Source organism: Typopeltis vanoorti, chromosome 23, assembly GCF_054136105.1.
Source record: "Typopeltis vanoorti isolate ZY-2024b chromosome 23, IOZ_Tvanoo_1.0, whole genome shotgun sequence".
Lineage (NCBI taxonomy): Eukaryota > Metazoa > Arthropoda > Arachnida > Uropygi > Thelyphonidae > Typopeltis > Typopeltis vanoorti.
In genome coordinates, this window is record NC_143571.1 from 31,925,620 (window position 1) to 31,940,762 (window position 15,143).

Consider the following 15,143-nt stretch of genomic DNA (forward strand, 5'->3'; position numbering starts at 1 on the left):
TTGCTGAGGTGGTTTCGGATGAACTCTAGTACCTGCACTGCAAGCTGTTTGCTTTGTAGCATGTATATATTAATGATATGTATTTTCTTTCCTGTCTGAGTTGTAATGAGTGCATATATTGCACACCCAGGAAAGGTATCAATTATTCCTAATTTTAGGGTGCTGTTTTGTTGAATTCCAGTGCTGATCCTGATCCATGAAGTTGTATGGCAGGACAGTGGTGCATGGTATATGGCCAGTTCCTCCAGTGTTGATCTGAAGCTTTACTGTTGTAATGGAAGTTAGTTTCCTGCAGCGTTTTCTGGTCGGTGGGCAAGGATATGCTGCAGGACCAGCCTGTTTCGCAGTGGTGTGGCACACCCTCTAGCATTTAGTGAGAGAAGGTTTATTGAAGTGCTTATTATGTGAAGAGCCTCGAACTTTTTTAAGAAAGCTCTGAAGCTGCTTATTTGTAAGTGGGCCTTCAGTGTGAGGAAGACCTACATTTCCAGTTTCCTCTTCATCATCTGAGGACTCAAGAAGCTCGATCTCTTCATCCCCCCCCCCCCCTCTACAGGCTGTTGGGAGGGTTCTGGAATGTTAAAAATGTTTAATTTTCTTGACCAGAAAGCTCTGGAATGACTTTTAATGGGATTATATTGATCAAATGCATATAACAAACAACTAGTTGCACCAACTAAGGCTGGTGGCATCTTCAGGGTACATAACTGATGTAAGGCACTAAAAAGTAAAAAACTGTCACAAACTATAATCAACCAATTCCAATTATATTAAACAAAGAACAGAGCACGTACAATACATGCATTTTAAGTCTATAGACCAGTTCACATGGTGAACTGGTCTATAGACTTAAAACGAAGATTGAAATCCATGCATCCACTAACACCAAGACTATATGGTGCTCCTAAGGTACACAAAAATGGAATACCACTATGCCCGATTGTGGATGGAATCAATTTGCCAACTTATCTGTTATCTAAACACCTGGCAGGCCTACTCAAACCACACATCCATAATTCGGATACTTATATACGAAATTCGCAACATTTCATTGAGAAACTGAACAACATCTCTATCTCCAATACAGATTTACTCGCCAGCCTGGATGTTACATCTCTATTCACTAACATCCCTGTGGAGGAAGTCATCAACATTTTAGGAAGTTTGCTCCCACAAGACATTACTTCTCTGTTCTGTCATTATTTAACATCAAACTTTTTCTTATGGAATAAAACCATATATCAGCAATTGACTGGCCTTGCAATGGGTAGTCCCCCTCTCTCCATCTTGTGCTGATCTCTTTATGAAGGATTTTGAAAGTAAAATCTTATCTCAAACAGACCCTAAACCCAGAGTATGGTGGAGATACGTGGACGATATCTTTATTGTTTGGAACCACACAAAAAAGGACCTGTTCGACTTTCTTAACAAAATCAACTCTCTGCACCACACAATCAAATTTACTCTAGAACTTGAAAAAGATAACCAATTATCATTTCTGGACACTTTAATTAAGAAGCTTCCGAATGGCGGTATCAACCTCTCAGTTTACCGCAAACCTACCAATACAGGACCTTATTTACATTTCACTTCCTGCCACCACATTTCTCAGAAACTTAGTATTGTACACATGCTGAAGAACTATCCCTGATATCTACCAACCTTACCATGAATGGATTTCCTCAAAGACTCGTCCACAAGATACTTTTCTCTGAACCCCGACAAAGACAACAAAATGATATACATTATATTTCTACCATCATCATTCCGTACTTAGGGACAGTTTCCAATAAGATTGCTAGACTCCTTAGACCACATAAAATAAGAGTGGCCTTTAAACCTACAGAAACGATTAGACAATTCTTAAGATCTCCAAAAGATAGCCATCCTTTCTCCAAATATGCTGGAGTTTCTAACATACCCTTCTCGTGCGGCTTGAATTACATCGGCCAAACTTCAAGGAGCCTTGAAATTAGGCAAAAAGAACACATAGGTGACGTTAATAATAACAGAGAAGAAAAATCGCGGTTAGCTTTTTATTTCCCAAGAACGAACCATACCATAGTGTGGGATAGAAGCACAATTCCTTACATGGAGGAGGACTTCCGCTCCCGAATTTTTAAGGAGGCCACAACAGTTGCCCACTATATACAAAACCTTAACAGGAACCAAGGACTAATCTTGCCTGTGATCTGGAAGTCCCTTATTAGATCTCTCAACTTGCCAGAACTGAATTACAGTGCCAACTATAGAATGTTCCTAAATAACAACAAGTGATATCATGCACGCTCTATGCATGTATTGTAAAATATTAAAAAAAATACTTAGTTCACAAACTGTATTTTTGTACCTACTATAGGTTTACCTCTTGTAGAAAGTAGTTGCATAATAAAAAGTAGGTCAGATATGATTGGAGGTTTAATAGTATATTACAGAGTGGAGACTGGCAAAGGAATAATAGGTATTGGGCTAATAAGAGAATACTAACACTGCTTTTTTCCATTAACAATTGTCAGTAGTATCAGGAATAATTTTTGTGGATTTGATATAGATTGGCTCTGTTCAGAGATTATTGGTATCACTAGTTCATGTTTAACAGAAATTGCCTACCCAGCACAAGGAAAAGTTAAAGGTTATAGTATATTTGGGGGGGGGGGGGGAATTGAGCATTTTTTATAATAGCAGACAATATGTATCCTCTCAAGATATAGAAGAAAAAGGGAGTGTTACTAGTGTTTCTAATGGCTTTGAGAGCATATTTTGTGAGATAGAGGTAAGGAAAGATTATTTGTTTAGGATTGTTGTTATAGGCTGAGAGTGTTAAACAGGAAATGTTTAGACAAAGAAGGTAACTTAGTTTCTACAATTCTTGAAGAAAAAATATCTTAAGTAGTATTGGGGGGGGGGGGGCAAACAGAATTATCAAGATTCTTGGATTTAGTTGTAGTATTCTAGGATTTGAGTATGACTAAGATGTCATTCTTTCTCTTGGTTAGTCACAGGATCATGACTTGACTTTTTTTGCGGGGGAGGGGAATTAGAGGTGATCTAAAGGAAAATGGAATTGATATGGAATTACAAAGGGCTTATGATAAACTGAAAATCATTTTGAAGTAAACTATGAAAGGAAAAATTAGAAGAAGAGAGATCAATAGTGTATGTACTAGAGTTAGTTAAAAATATATACATTTCAAAAGTTCTGCACACTGCATGTGTTGCCACTGGGATGATGTAATAGTTTCTATCTTCAATTGTAAGCCACACTCTGAGTTAAAATGTCATGTACTTATTTTCTGTTTCTGGTGTTCTTTTTTCATGAAATAAGACTTCAAAATGAAGAAAGAATTGGTCTCAGGTTGAGTATCTTGCATTTTGATTGACAATGTAAGGCCTCGTGTTTCATGTATTTCATAAATCAAGATTTTACATGGTTAACTTAGTGAGGAAACTTTATTGGATTAATCCAGAGGGGATTACAAAAAGAGTGAAAGGTGAGAGAAGAAGAACCAGAGGCCATCCCTGGAAGTTATGTAAGATTGTAGTGAAGAGGGGCATGAGGAGAAGATTTTTTACATGGAGAATTGTCAGGAATGCATTACCAGAATATGTTGTTAATGCAGGGAGTGTTAAGGATTTTTAAGATTCAGTATGATAGATATGTTTTCAGTTAAATGAACCTCTCAAGATGAGTCTGCTGACTCCATGGAGGGTGTAATAATAATAATTGGAGAAATATACTGGAAAAGGTGGGGGAGAAGACAATGGATCTTCAAGGTAAATAATGTAGATAGAAATCTAAAGTTCAGGAAACACACTTAAATGATGCTGAAGACAATTAAGATAAATTTCTGCTATATTTAGGGGACTGACCAGCTGAGATAAGGGTGTGGCAGTTCCATTTTGAAGTCATGCAGAGGAGTGATAAGTATAAGTGAATATGGAGAATGGTAGGTGCATGGAATGCATTGACTGAGAGGGTGGTAGGAAAGCAGATATGAGGTTTAAGGAGTGATATAATAGACTTTGTTTGCTGTAAATCCCCCTGCAATGAATCTGTTAGAATCTCTTAAATCCATTACAGGCATATAATGATGATGATGCTTTGTAACATTATTAAAATACTATTAACTATTTCAGTTATTTCTTTTTTCTCACTGCTTTTTAAACTTATTTTCAGGATGAACTTATAAAAGATACTTCTGTTAACATGCAAAGAATAGAGGAGCTAGAAGAACTAGACATGTTGATAAACAAGGCTATGATCATAATATCTGAAATGAAAGATATGTAATACTATCTGGTGTTGCCATTCACGCTTCTTGTTTTTCTGCCGTCCCACTTGGCAAAGATGTTTCAGCACTCCTCTTAAGAAAAGTACTTCACACATTTCTAAATATTTTAAAGTTTTCATCTTTCTGTTTCTCACTTGGCAAGGGTGTTATTTCACCACTCCTAATAAGCAACAGACATTACATGAATAATGCATTTGAATGAGTGAATTGTCTTTCTCTGTTTCTTATATCAAATTACTTGTTTGCAAATATCATGTGCAGTTTTTTTTGTTTATGTTGCTTTTGTTAGAAATAAAACATCGTATATAAAAGATGTATTTCTTATTGTTTTTTTATTTATCAACCTACATATAAGTATTTACACTTTTTTTTTTTTTTAATTTCATGACAGTCAAGAGGGTATAGGACATCACTAGTGATTAGAATAAAGATATATTCTTCATGCAAACAAACAAAGCAAAGCAATGTGATATTAATATAAATAATTATTTATATTAATTATTATAAATATAAACTTATTCTCATGAAGTAAATAATTACTTCAAAGTATACTAATAAAAGGCAACCCTAGAAGGCAGAATTAAAATTAAATGGAGGACATAATCAGTTTGTGTTGAAAAAAATTGCCAAAAACTTAAATGGTTGATTTTTTATTCTTGTTGTGCTCAGACAAGATCAAACTTACAAAGCAAACAGTTACGTTGAGTGAACAATGAAACAATGAAATCTCAATAATACTTATTCATTGAGATATGCACACACAGAGAGAGCGAGAGAAAGAACATGTGCTGAAGTAATGGAGTCAAAAAATTCATTGTGTGGCAATTTCCACTGTGAAGATCATCAAACCATGCCCACATTCACGACACTCTCAGGCAAAGCATTCCATTTTCCATGCAAAAAAAAAGCCTCCTCCTACCCCCCCCCCCCACCTTGCTTATGTCCTCTTCTGCACACACCACGTACACATTCTTGGAAGATGTATAGCTTCTAGGTACAACCTCTTGTTCTACCACTGTCTTCATCCATTCTATGAAAAATCTCTTCAACATTAATCTAGTAACAATGCTTTGCTAACTTATGTGTATCACTCAAATTGCTTCTCCTATTCATAAGGTTCTGTAAATGTCAATCTCTCACTCTGTCTTCTTACCCCACACTCCACAGACTGGAAACCGTATTAGTCATTAATCATCTTTATATCCAATGTAATATATCCTCATCTAATGAAAACCAGATAATCAAATTTATGCACACTAACTGTATGCAGGCCTCATCAAGGCCTTATTCAATGGTGCCATAATGATGATGACAAGCTATCAAGGTCATCATCATCATTACTATAATCTAGTGTGATCTCTAAACTTCAGGTCTCTGTCCACAATCACTCCCAGATCTCTCATGTATTCTGCCTCCTTCAAAATTTTCCAGCCTGTTTTATATGTTGCATTACATCTTGCCAAATTTCACTGCCTACACTTTGCAACACTGAATTGAAAGCTCCACTCACTCACCATACAGTATATTCAGATCTTCTTGTAAAGCCACAGTGCTTCACCTCTCATAGTTCTCTAATTTGCAAACAGTTACATATCTCTAATTCTTCCCAATCCATCCTAATATCATTTACTACGAGGGTGATCTGAAAAAGTTCTCAGCCATGACCATAGATGGCAACGCTATCAGCACAATTTTTTTTTCTAAGTTGGTACATCTGTCATAAGCATCCATGTAAAATTGCAAGTAATTCTATCAAGTAGTTTGTTTTATACAGCTGTCTGAAGCAAATATGTTGTCTGTATTCCTTGAAATGGATAAAATTGAGTATTGTGCGGTTATAAAATTCTTTGTAAAAGAAGGTTTAACACCAAAAGAAATTCATTTGTAGTTCATAAAAGTTTATGGGTACTCCTCTCCTTCATTTTCGACAATTAAGAAATGGGCTGACGAGTTCAAACGTGGCAGTACCAGCCTCGAAGATGATCCACATGAAGTATGTCCAAAAAGTGTAACAACACCAGAAATCATTGATCAAGTGCACGATATGGTATTGGATGACCGGCGAGTCAAAGTGCATGAAATTGCCGAGACTATAGGCATTTCAAAAGAATGTGTAGGATATATTTTGCATGAAGAATTGCAAATGAATAAGCTTTGCACAAAAACTCACTTGCATGAAAATCTCTGAACAGTGCTTGGAGTGTTTTAACAAGAATAAAACTGATTTTGTGCATCGATTTATTACTACAGATGAGACTTTGATTCACTGTTACACACCAGAATCCAAACAGCAGTCAAAGCAGTGGACAGAAGCCAGTTGTTCAGCGCTAAAGAAGACAAAGTCGATTCCATCAACAGGAAAGGTCATGACATTGGTGTTTGGGGATGCTAAAGGCATTTTGTTTATTAATTAAACAGGTAAAACAATAACTGGGTAATATTATTCCGATCTTGTAACTAAACTACACGAAAAAATTTGTGAGAAAAATCCCAGTTTGCAGAAGAAAAAAATCATCTTTCATCAGGACAATGCACCTGCCCACAAAGGTGTTTTGGCAATGGGAAAATTAAGGAATCTGCACTATGAATTGTTGGAGCATCCATCCTATTCCTCAGATTTGATTCTCTCTGACTTCTATCTCTTCCCAAAACTAAAACACTTCCTCGCTGGTCAGCATTTTTCTTGGAATCAAGAGTTGATTGCAGATCTAGATCGGTATTTTGCAGGTCTTACTGAGAACCACTACAGGGATGGGATAATGGCACTGGAGCATCACTGGAATAAATGTATTAGTCTTAAGGGATATTATGTTGAAAAATCAAAATAATTTTGAAATTATAAATTTTTTTCATTGTTAGGCTGAGAACTTTTCAGACCACCCTCATATATATACAGGTTAAACAATAATGACCACAAAACTTACTCCTGTGGCACTCCTCTGACAGACAATCGCCTATCCAACTCAATATTCTAATATTTTATTCCATCTCAGTTTATTTACTAACTTGTACTGCACTAGTCTAAGGCCATCAGAAAATTATACGACTGTGTATGATTCTCCCATGCCCATTTCATTTGTAACCTTGTTATGGAATATAAGGAGACATAAGGTAAAACATTATCTCTCGTTAACATCGCGGTGTGCCCCTATTTCATAAAAAAATATTTTTTATGAAAAAATTACAACTTGTAAATTTCTGTTTTAGTATATTATTATTATTATTATCTGAGACCTCCAGGGAGTCAAGGACTCATCGAGGGAGGCTGTAAATTACCCAACCAGCTGTCATACCTTCCCTTAAATTCATTTACACTGGATGCACTCACTACCCCTAAGGGCAAATTATTCCATTACTCACTGCTCTCTGAGAGAAAAACCTAACTCTTACCCCTTTCTTGACTGAGAACAACCTTACTTCCATGGATGCCCCGTATTCTCTCCCCGCCTTCCATATAACGAAAAATTTCTTCATTTGAAATGCTATAACACCCATTCAAAAGTTTATAGACCTCTATCATATCACCCCTCTTTCTCCTGTTAACCAGAGTCTGTAATCCACATACTCGCAATCTGTCCTCATAATCTAGATCCCATAATCCCGATATAATCTTTGTAACTCTTCTTTGCATCCTTTCCACAGCTTCTTTATCCCCTGGAGACCAAATCTGCGCACAGTAATCCAAGTGTGGTCATATCAAAGCTTTATAAAGAGGCAAAATTACTTCCTTATCCTTACATGTCAAGGTTCGCTTCAGCATAGAAATTATCCTCCGAGTTGTATTTGCAACTTTTGCTATGTGACCTTTGAACTTTAAATTCTTATCCACCAATACACCAAGATCCTTTGCCTCTTCAGTTTCTTGTAGCATAACCCTGCTAATATAATATGCAACTGGATCTCTAATCACGCCAAAGTGCATAACTTTACACTTACTAACATTAAACTGACAGCCATTTTTGTTTGCCCAGATTTCCAGTCTATTCAAATCATTTTCTAATTACTTAATATCAGTAGCATCCCTGATTGCCCTGCCTATCTTTGCATCATCAGCAAACAATTGCAAATCTGATGATAGACTCTGCTTGAAGTCATTAATGTATAGATTGAACAATAATGGCCCAAGGACTGAACCCTGAGGTACACCACTGGTTACTTTAAATCTGGTAGATTCACACCCACTGTATACCACTTTTTGATATCTGTCTGTTAACCATCCCCTGATCCAAGTCAATAGATTATGTTCCAATCCTATATTCTCCAGTTTACGCAACAGCCTGTTGTGTGGTATCCTATCAAATTCCTTAGAAAAATCCAACATTATCATAGTGTATCCATTTCCTTTATCCAACTTGGCCGTAATGTTATAAAATATGAACAAATTGCTAAAACATGACCTTCCTTTAGTAAACCCATGCTGTTCCCTGCAGAGTATAGAATGATTGTCTACCCATTTCTGTATGCGAGTTCTTACTAACTTCTCTAAAATCTTCACTACCACACCAGAATTACTAATAGGTCGGTAGTTAGACACATCAGTTTTTGCACACCACTCTTGTGCAATGGAACTATATTACATTCCTGAGCTGAGACTCAAGTTATACAAATGTGTGGAAGGCCTAGTCAATTCAGCTGAACATTCTTTTAACAAACGGGCAGATATTCCCTATTGACAAATTCTTATCCAGGTTATGCAAAAGCTCTTCAACCTCATTTTCATGAACCTCTAACTCTTCATCCAACATAGCAGTAGCACTGTGCACCATACTACATACACCTGGTTGATGTATCTCAGCAAAGTGCGCACTCGTTAACTGAACAATCTCCTTATCTTCCGACACTCGTGTACTATCTGCATTCAATAAAGTTATTCTTCCACATTCATTCTTTCTTTTGCTTGCGGCATAATGATAAAATTCTTTTGGATTGCCTTTAGCTTGCATGGCCAATTTCTTTTTATATTCCGTTTTAGCTTTTCTCACAATACTCATTACTTTTCTTGCCTGAGGTTTATATATTTCATAACTCCTCTCACTCTTATTCTGATGATATTCTTTCCACATCATCTTCTTCTTGTGAATTTCTAGCTTAATAAGGTTGCACATCCATTTCACACCCAACCTATTTACTCTTCGAACACTTGGGATACATTCAGATACCGCCTTATTCAAGCACTTCAAAGATTCCCATGCATTGCTGATATTTTTTCCATTCAGTAACAGATACCATGGGACCAAAGATAATATTCTTCTAAGTTGATCATAATTTCCAGCTTTGTAATTCAGCATGTAGCCTGATTTAATCGGAGTTTCAATACAAGTAGATACTTCCCAAGAAAGAACAGTGTGATCACTGTCACTAGTTGGTGGTAAAATAGCTATATCCTTGACAGAGATCCCTTCTGACGCTATGAGCAAATACTCTTTGACCTCGAGTTCCTTCTTTCACTTGTTGCTTGAGAAAGTTATCCTGCAACAATTCAATAAATTCCTGTTCTTTCTGATCATGAGATTTCTCTTCTACCCAATCAATGTTTGGAAAATTAAAGTCACCCATAATGATCATTCGCTTGGTATCCATAAGGCTAAATTGACGATGCATTTCTTCGTCCCCTACAACTGAGCTGCCAGGTCTGTAGCAACACCCCACCATATATTTCATTCTCTTAACCTCCACTTCACACCAAATAGACTTAAACTCATCACTACATGGGACATTGATACCATCATTGTTTTCTTGTATTTCTACCCTAAATGGACTTAAGTCATCTGATATCATTAGTAGCACTCCTCCTCTCGTATCTCTTCTGTCATTCCTAAAAATAGTATATCCATTACACTCGATCCCACTTACCATATCTGATTCTGATAGCCAGGTTTCACTAATGTCAACAATCTTAGGCCACATCGTATTCAATAAAGCAACAAACTCAACCCCTTTGTTTCTAATGCTCCTGGCATTTGTGTATAGACATAATAAATTATGACCTAGCCTATTCTTATAATTAGATATGCAATGTATTTGGTCTTGTTCTAGAATTTTCTCTTTTCCCTCCCCAGACATATTTAAAAGGTCTGAACCCAAAGCATATTTTTCCACTCCTACACCACATACATAACCATGTTCAAAGGCATTTATATCTTTATCACGTTTGTATACCATAGCTGAACTTTCACACACATTTTTCCCATTCCTCTCTTGATGTTCTAGTTTCCCTGACTCTCTGCATTAAGTCTCATACCAAGAAGTAATTTTTCCAGGCTTCTGATGCCAAATGAATTCAAGTGCAGACTATCATTCTTATACAAATTTTTTCTGCTATCAAACACACACCCCACACGTCTAAAAACTCGTATCCATATCTTCTACATAGCCTGCGGGTGAAATCATTTGCTATCATTGCCCTCCTTAACTCAGTACTATCATATCTAGGTAGTAATCCTACAATTTTTACTCTCTCACATTTCTTTCTCGCTTCTTCCAACAGACCTTCATATCTTCTCTCATACTATGTTTGTCACCACTTAAATTATTAGTACCTACTTATTATACTTATTAGTATATTGATGCAAAGCAATGGAAGTGTTTTTAATTCTATTTATATTAAAATAAGTGAATGAAATATCGATTACATGTGAAAGATGTGCTTAAAAATAATATTTACATTACTTTGTGCACCCCACACCCACAGAAGGGTCTCTTTTTAGCAGGGCACAAAGTTTCTAAACCACTGTTCACAAACTTTGTCCTCAAATTCATCCTCAAACCTCTCTTTGGTTTTGTTATGTCGATGATATTTTTGCTATTTGGCCACATGCTGAAGAAAAACTCCACATTTCTATAAATAGCCTTCACTCACGTATTCAATTCACCATGGAAAAAGAAAATTCTGGTAGTTTACCATTCTTGGACATCCTCCTTACACGTACATCTTCTGGTACTTTGTCTACAAGTGTCTTTCAAAAACCTACATTTACTGGCAGATACATTCATGAAAAGTCTGCTCATCACACATCTCAAAAAGTTAGCATTATCAAATCCTTAATTAATAGAGCACATAAAGTATGCTCCTCTCCAGTAATCTTACAACAAGAACTTTCCACTATAAAAAAGCTAATAGAATCAAATGGTTACAACCCCAATCAAATCCAGCAGATAATTGAGTTCTGTGTTCCAATACCTCAGGTTTCATCAACAGAGCACAGCGTTCCAATCCCTTACACTCCAGGCATCTCAGAACCGATAGGCAGAATTTCGAAGAAGTATCATCTGATTCCCATATATTCCTATCGACAAAATTTCTTATTTATTGCCATCTACAAAAGATAAACTGTCACCTATATCTTTGGCAGGTGTTTACCAAATACCATGTAAATGCAATGTATCTTATTTTGGACAAGCAGGCTGTTCTGTGGAAAAAAGAATTAAGGAACATCAATATTATATTGAATACATGAAACCTCATAAGTCTGGTCTAGCACAACACAGCATTGACACTACTCATAATACCCAGCGGGATAAAGCTCTTCTCCTTCATAGATGCAGGTTCAAATATGAACACCTTTTTAAAGAAAGTTGTGAAGCTATTTTACATAGGCCGAATCTAAATCGAAATGACTATCTCTCTCTCTCTCTCTCTCTCTCTCAAAAATCTGGGATTCTCGTAGAAAGGCTTAGATGTTGGTTATACATACTTATTAAATTACTTAAGGAATTTACAACGTACAAATGATATAAATTAAAATTAAACTTTAATCTATATTCCAATATTTCGGCAACGTCATGTTGCCATTTTCACAGGAACTTAAAATAAAGAAACGTGCACACAAGCTGTTGTTTCTCCTAAAAGTCCTGATGGTGCCCCCTAGCGGCCTATGTAAGTATTCTCAGCCATTGGCCTGAAAGTCTTCTGCTGTAAGTCTCCCAAATTTGGGGCAGTCTCATGCAATCAAATTTGTTGAGGTTCGGCATGTTTCTTAGGGCTGAGGCTGATCCCATGAATAGCCTTTCAAATTTGAATTTACTACGGGTATAACCCTGGCTTTCTTCCACCGTATTCTGTGGCGAGTATCCAGAGCATGGTCTGGAAGACCAGAGTGGCTGTACTGGTGAAAACAGATGTAGTCCTTGTGTTCTGAAATTCTGATATTCGCTGTCCTGCTTGTTTGGCCAAAATAGTACAGCTTACAGCTGCAAGGGACCAGGTATACACCATACAGGCAGATACATTCACCAACAATCTCCCCCCCCCACACACACACAACAATATGGAGTTATTAAAACACTACACAACAGGGCTAAACTTATCTGTTCAAATAACAATGCCCTGACCACGAAACTAAACCACATCCTCAACACTTTCTCAGCCAATGCAAAAAAAATCCAAAAAATATTGACACCAGTTAACCACAACCCCCCCCCCCTTCACAACAAGGATTATTCTAAATCAATCACCATTCTCTACATCCGAGACACCTCGGAAAAAATTACCAAAATCCTAAAAAAAACATAACTTGACATCTTGTTACAGACCATATAAAAAATTGGCATCCCTTATCCGCTCCACTAAAGACCAGCCACCTCCCTTAGACCTACCTGGTGTATACCAGGTTCGCTTCCGCCGGCCCTGCGTACACCTGAGCTTAACCCGTAGACTTCAATTTAACAGTATACAGGTAACCCTCATATAACGCGGTACTTATACAACGCGGTTCCGATAAAAACACGGTCTACAAATTGTAGTAATCCTTTATCTTTTCATATATCTTTCACCGTTCGACTTAAAAATCAAATTTTATCTTCATTAAATTTGTGTCTGCTCGTATTTATATTAGGGGAAATACCCTTTACGACACATGTATGTCAATTGTTTACTGTATAAAGTTTATTGTTGAAAATTGTCTTCGTTTTCTGCCAGGAAAGCGCATTAAAAATCATAAATGTGTTAATCTAAAAGCCGAACACTTTATTTTCTGGTGAGTTACATACATAATTAATATGTAATGCTTTTTTATGTAAAAAAAAAATTATAGTAATGGCCACAAACTGCAACGAAAGGGGAAAACCAACATTGAAAAGAAAATTCATTCTCTCGAAGAAAAAATGAAAATCATGGATCGGCTGAAAAATGGAGAAAAACCAAGAGCTGTTGGAGGGGCTTTGAATTTAAATAAATCAACAATTCGAACAATCAAAGAAATTGAACACAAAATCCGAGAAAGTGTTTATTGGTGGGTCAACGGTAAGTGCAAAGCGCGTTGCTCGTGTACGCGATATTCTAATAGAAAAAAATGGAGAAATATCTAATGATTTGGAAAGAAGATTGCACTCCGAAGAAAATTTCTTTAGATGGAAATCTTATTAAACAAAACGCTCTCAAAGTTTATAAACATTTATAGTTCAGACCAGGTGTTCAATGTGGATGAATCCGGTTTATATTGGAGAAAAAATGCGAAAACGCACCTATATTTCGAAAAATGAAAGATCACCTCCTGGATTCAAAGTTTCCAAAGATAGAATTACTCTTAAATTTACGTACAATATGTAATTTTTATAATTTTATACTATGTATTTGTTTCATAGTTTGTTTTCTTAACTTGCATGAATTGCCTGAATTATATAAAAATATTTTTTTCTTCGATGTGTCATTGTTGTTTATATAATTTAAAAAAAAACGATTTCGGAAAATAACCCTACTTTTTCTATGTGATCTGAGTCTCGCATAACGCGATTTATATAACACGGCATTTCTATTGAACTTAACATCCGCGTTATACGAGGATTACCTGTAGTTTGTTTTAAGATCATTCTCTGTTACTGTTCTAACCAAACCGAAGTACCTCAGCAACAACAACTGCTCCCACTAACAGTGATTGTTAAAAGATCAATTCTTATCCTCTTTTGGACAGCGTCCCATGCATCCCATCCTTTCTAACACAAGTTAATCCTCCCCTCCCCAGCAAGCAGAAATCACTGAATGTTTTATGTTATATCGGTTACAGTGAACCCTATCAGCTCTTTCCCCTTAAAACTCCCATTTCCCATTATCAGCGGATGTTCTAAATGTATTTAAGCACAAAAGCACAGGGCTCTGTTCTTGGACCACTGCTTTTCAATTTGTTCATCAATGATATTGGAAAGGATCTGAGAGGAAGTGTTCACTTGTTTGCTGATGATGCAAAGTTGGGTAGAGCAATTGTGAGTGCACAAGATGTCAAAATTTTACAGGATGATTTGGATAGTTTGGAGGACTGGGCTAGGAAAAATGGATGTCAATTTAATGTGGCAAAGTGTAAGGTTATGCACTTTGGGGTGAAAAGAATAGCAGCAGTATATCGCATTGGTGGAATCATACTCCAGGAGATTGATGAGGCCAGGGATTTGGGAGTGTTGGTGGATAGGGAGTTGAAGTTTAGAGGGCACATTGCAAAAGTAACTAAAACAGCTCACCAAATCACTTGGCTTCTGAAAAATACTTTAACATGCAGAGACGAACAAGTTGTTGTTCCTCTGTATCGAGCCTTGATAAGACCCCATCTGGACTTCTGTGCCCAGATATGGGTGCCAGGGTTTCTTCTTGATAGGGAGGAGGTGGAGAGGATCCAGAGACGAGTGACCAAGATGATAACAGGTCTATGGAATGAACCTTATGAGAACAGATTGAAGATTTGTGGGCTACAGAAATTGGTTGATAGGCGAAAAGTGGTGATATGATTGAGACATTCAAATTACTGAAGAGTTTCTATAAGATTAATTCAGAAGATATTTTTGAAAATATGACTGGTGGTGGGAGGACTAGGGGCCATGCATGGAAGCTGGGCAAGAGTGTGGTTGACAAGGGTGTTAGAGCTA

General features: G+C 36.7%; 1 protein-coding gene across 3 annotated transcripts in view; it reads left to right on the forward strand.

The window, feature by feature from the left end:
• LOC150093740 (dynamin-1-like) overlaps window positions 1–4,575 on the forward strand; it is a 321,001-nt gene extending 316,426 nt beyond the window's left edge. For all 3 annotated transcript variants that reach the window (XM_090413070.1, XM_090413072.1, XM_090413071.1), the window contains one exon: window positions 4,178–4,575. In XM_090413070.1, coding sequence (XP_090269196.1) covers window positions 4,178–4,291 — 114 coding nt within the window. In that variant the 3' untranslated portion in view covers window positions 4,292–4,575. The remainder of the gene's footprint in view (window positions 1–4,177) is intronic.
• The last annotated feature ends 10,568 nt before the right edge of the window (window positions 4,576–15,143 follow it).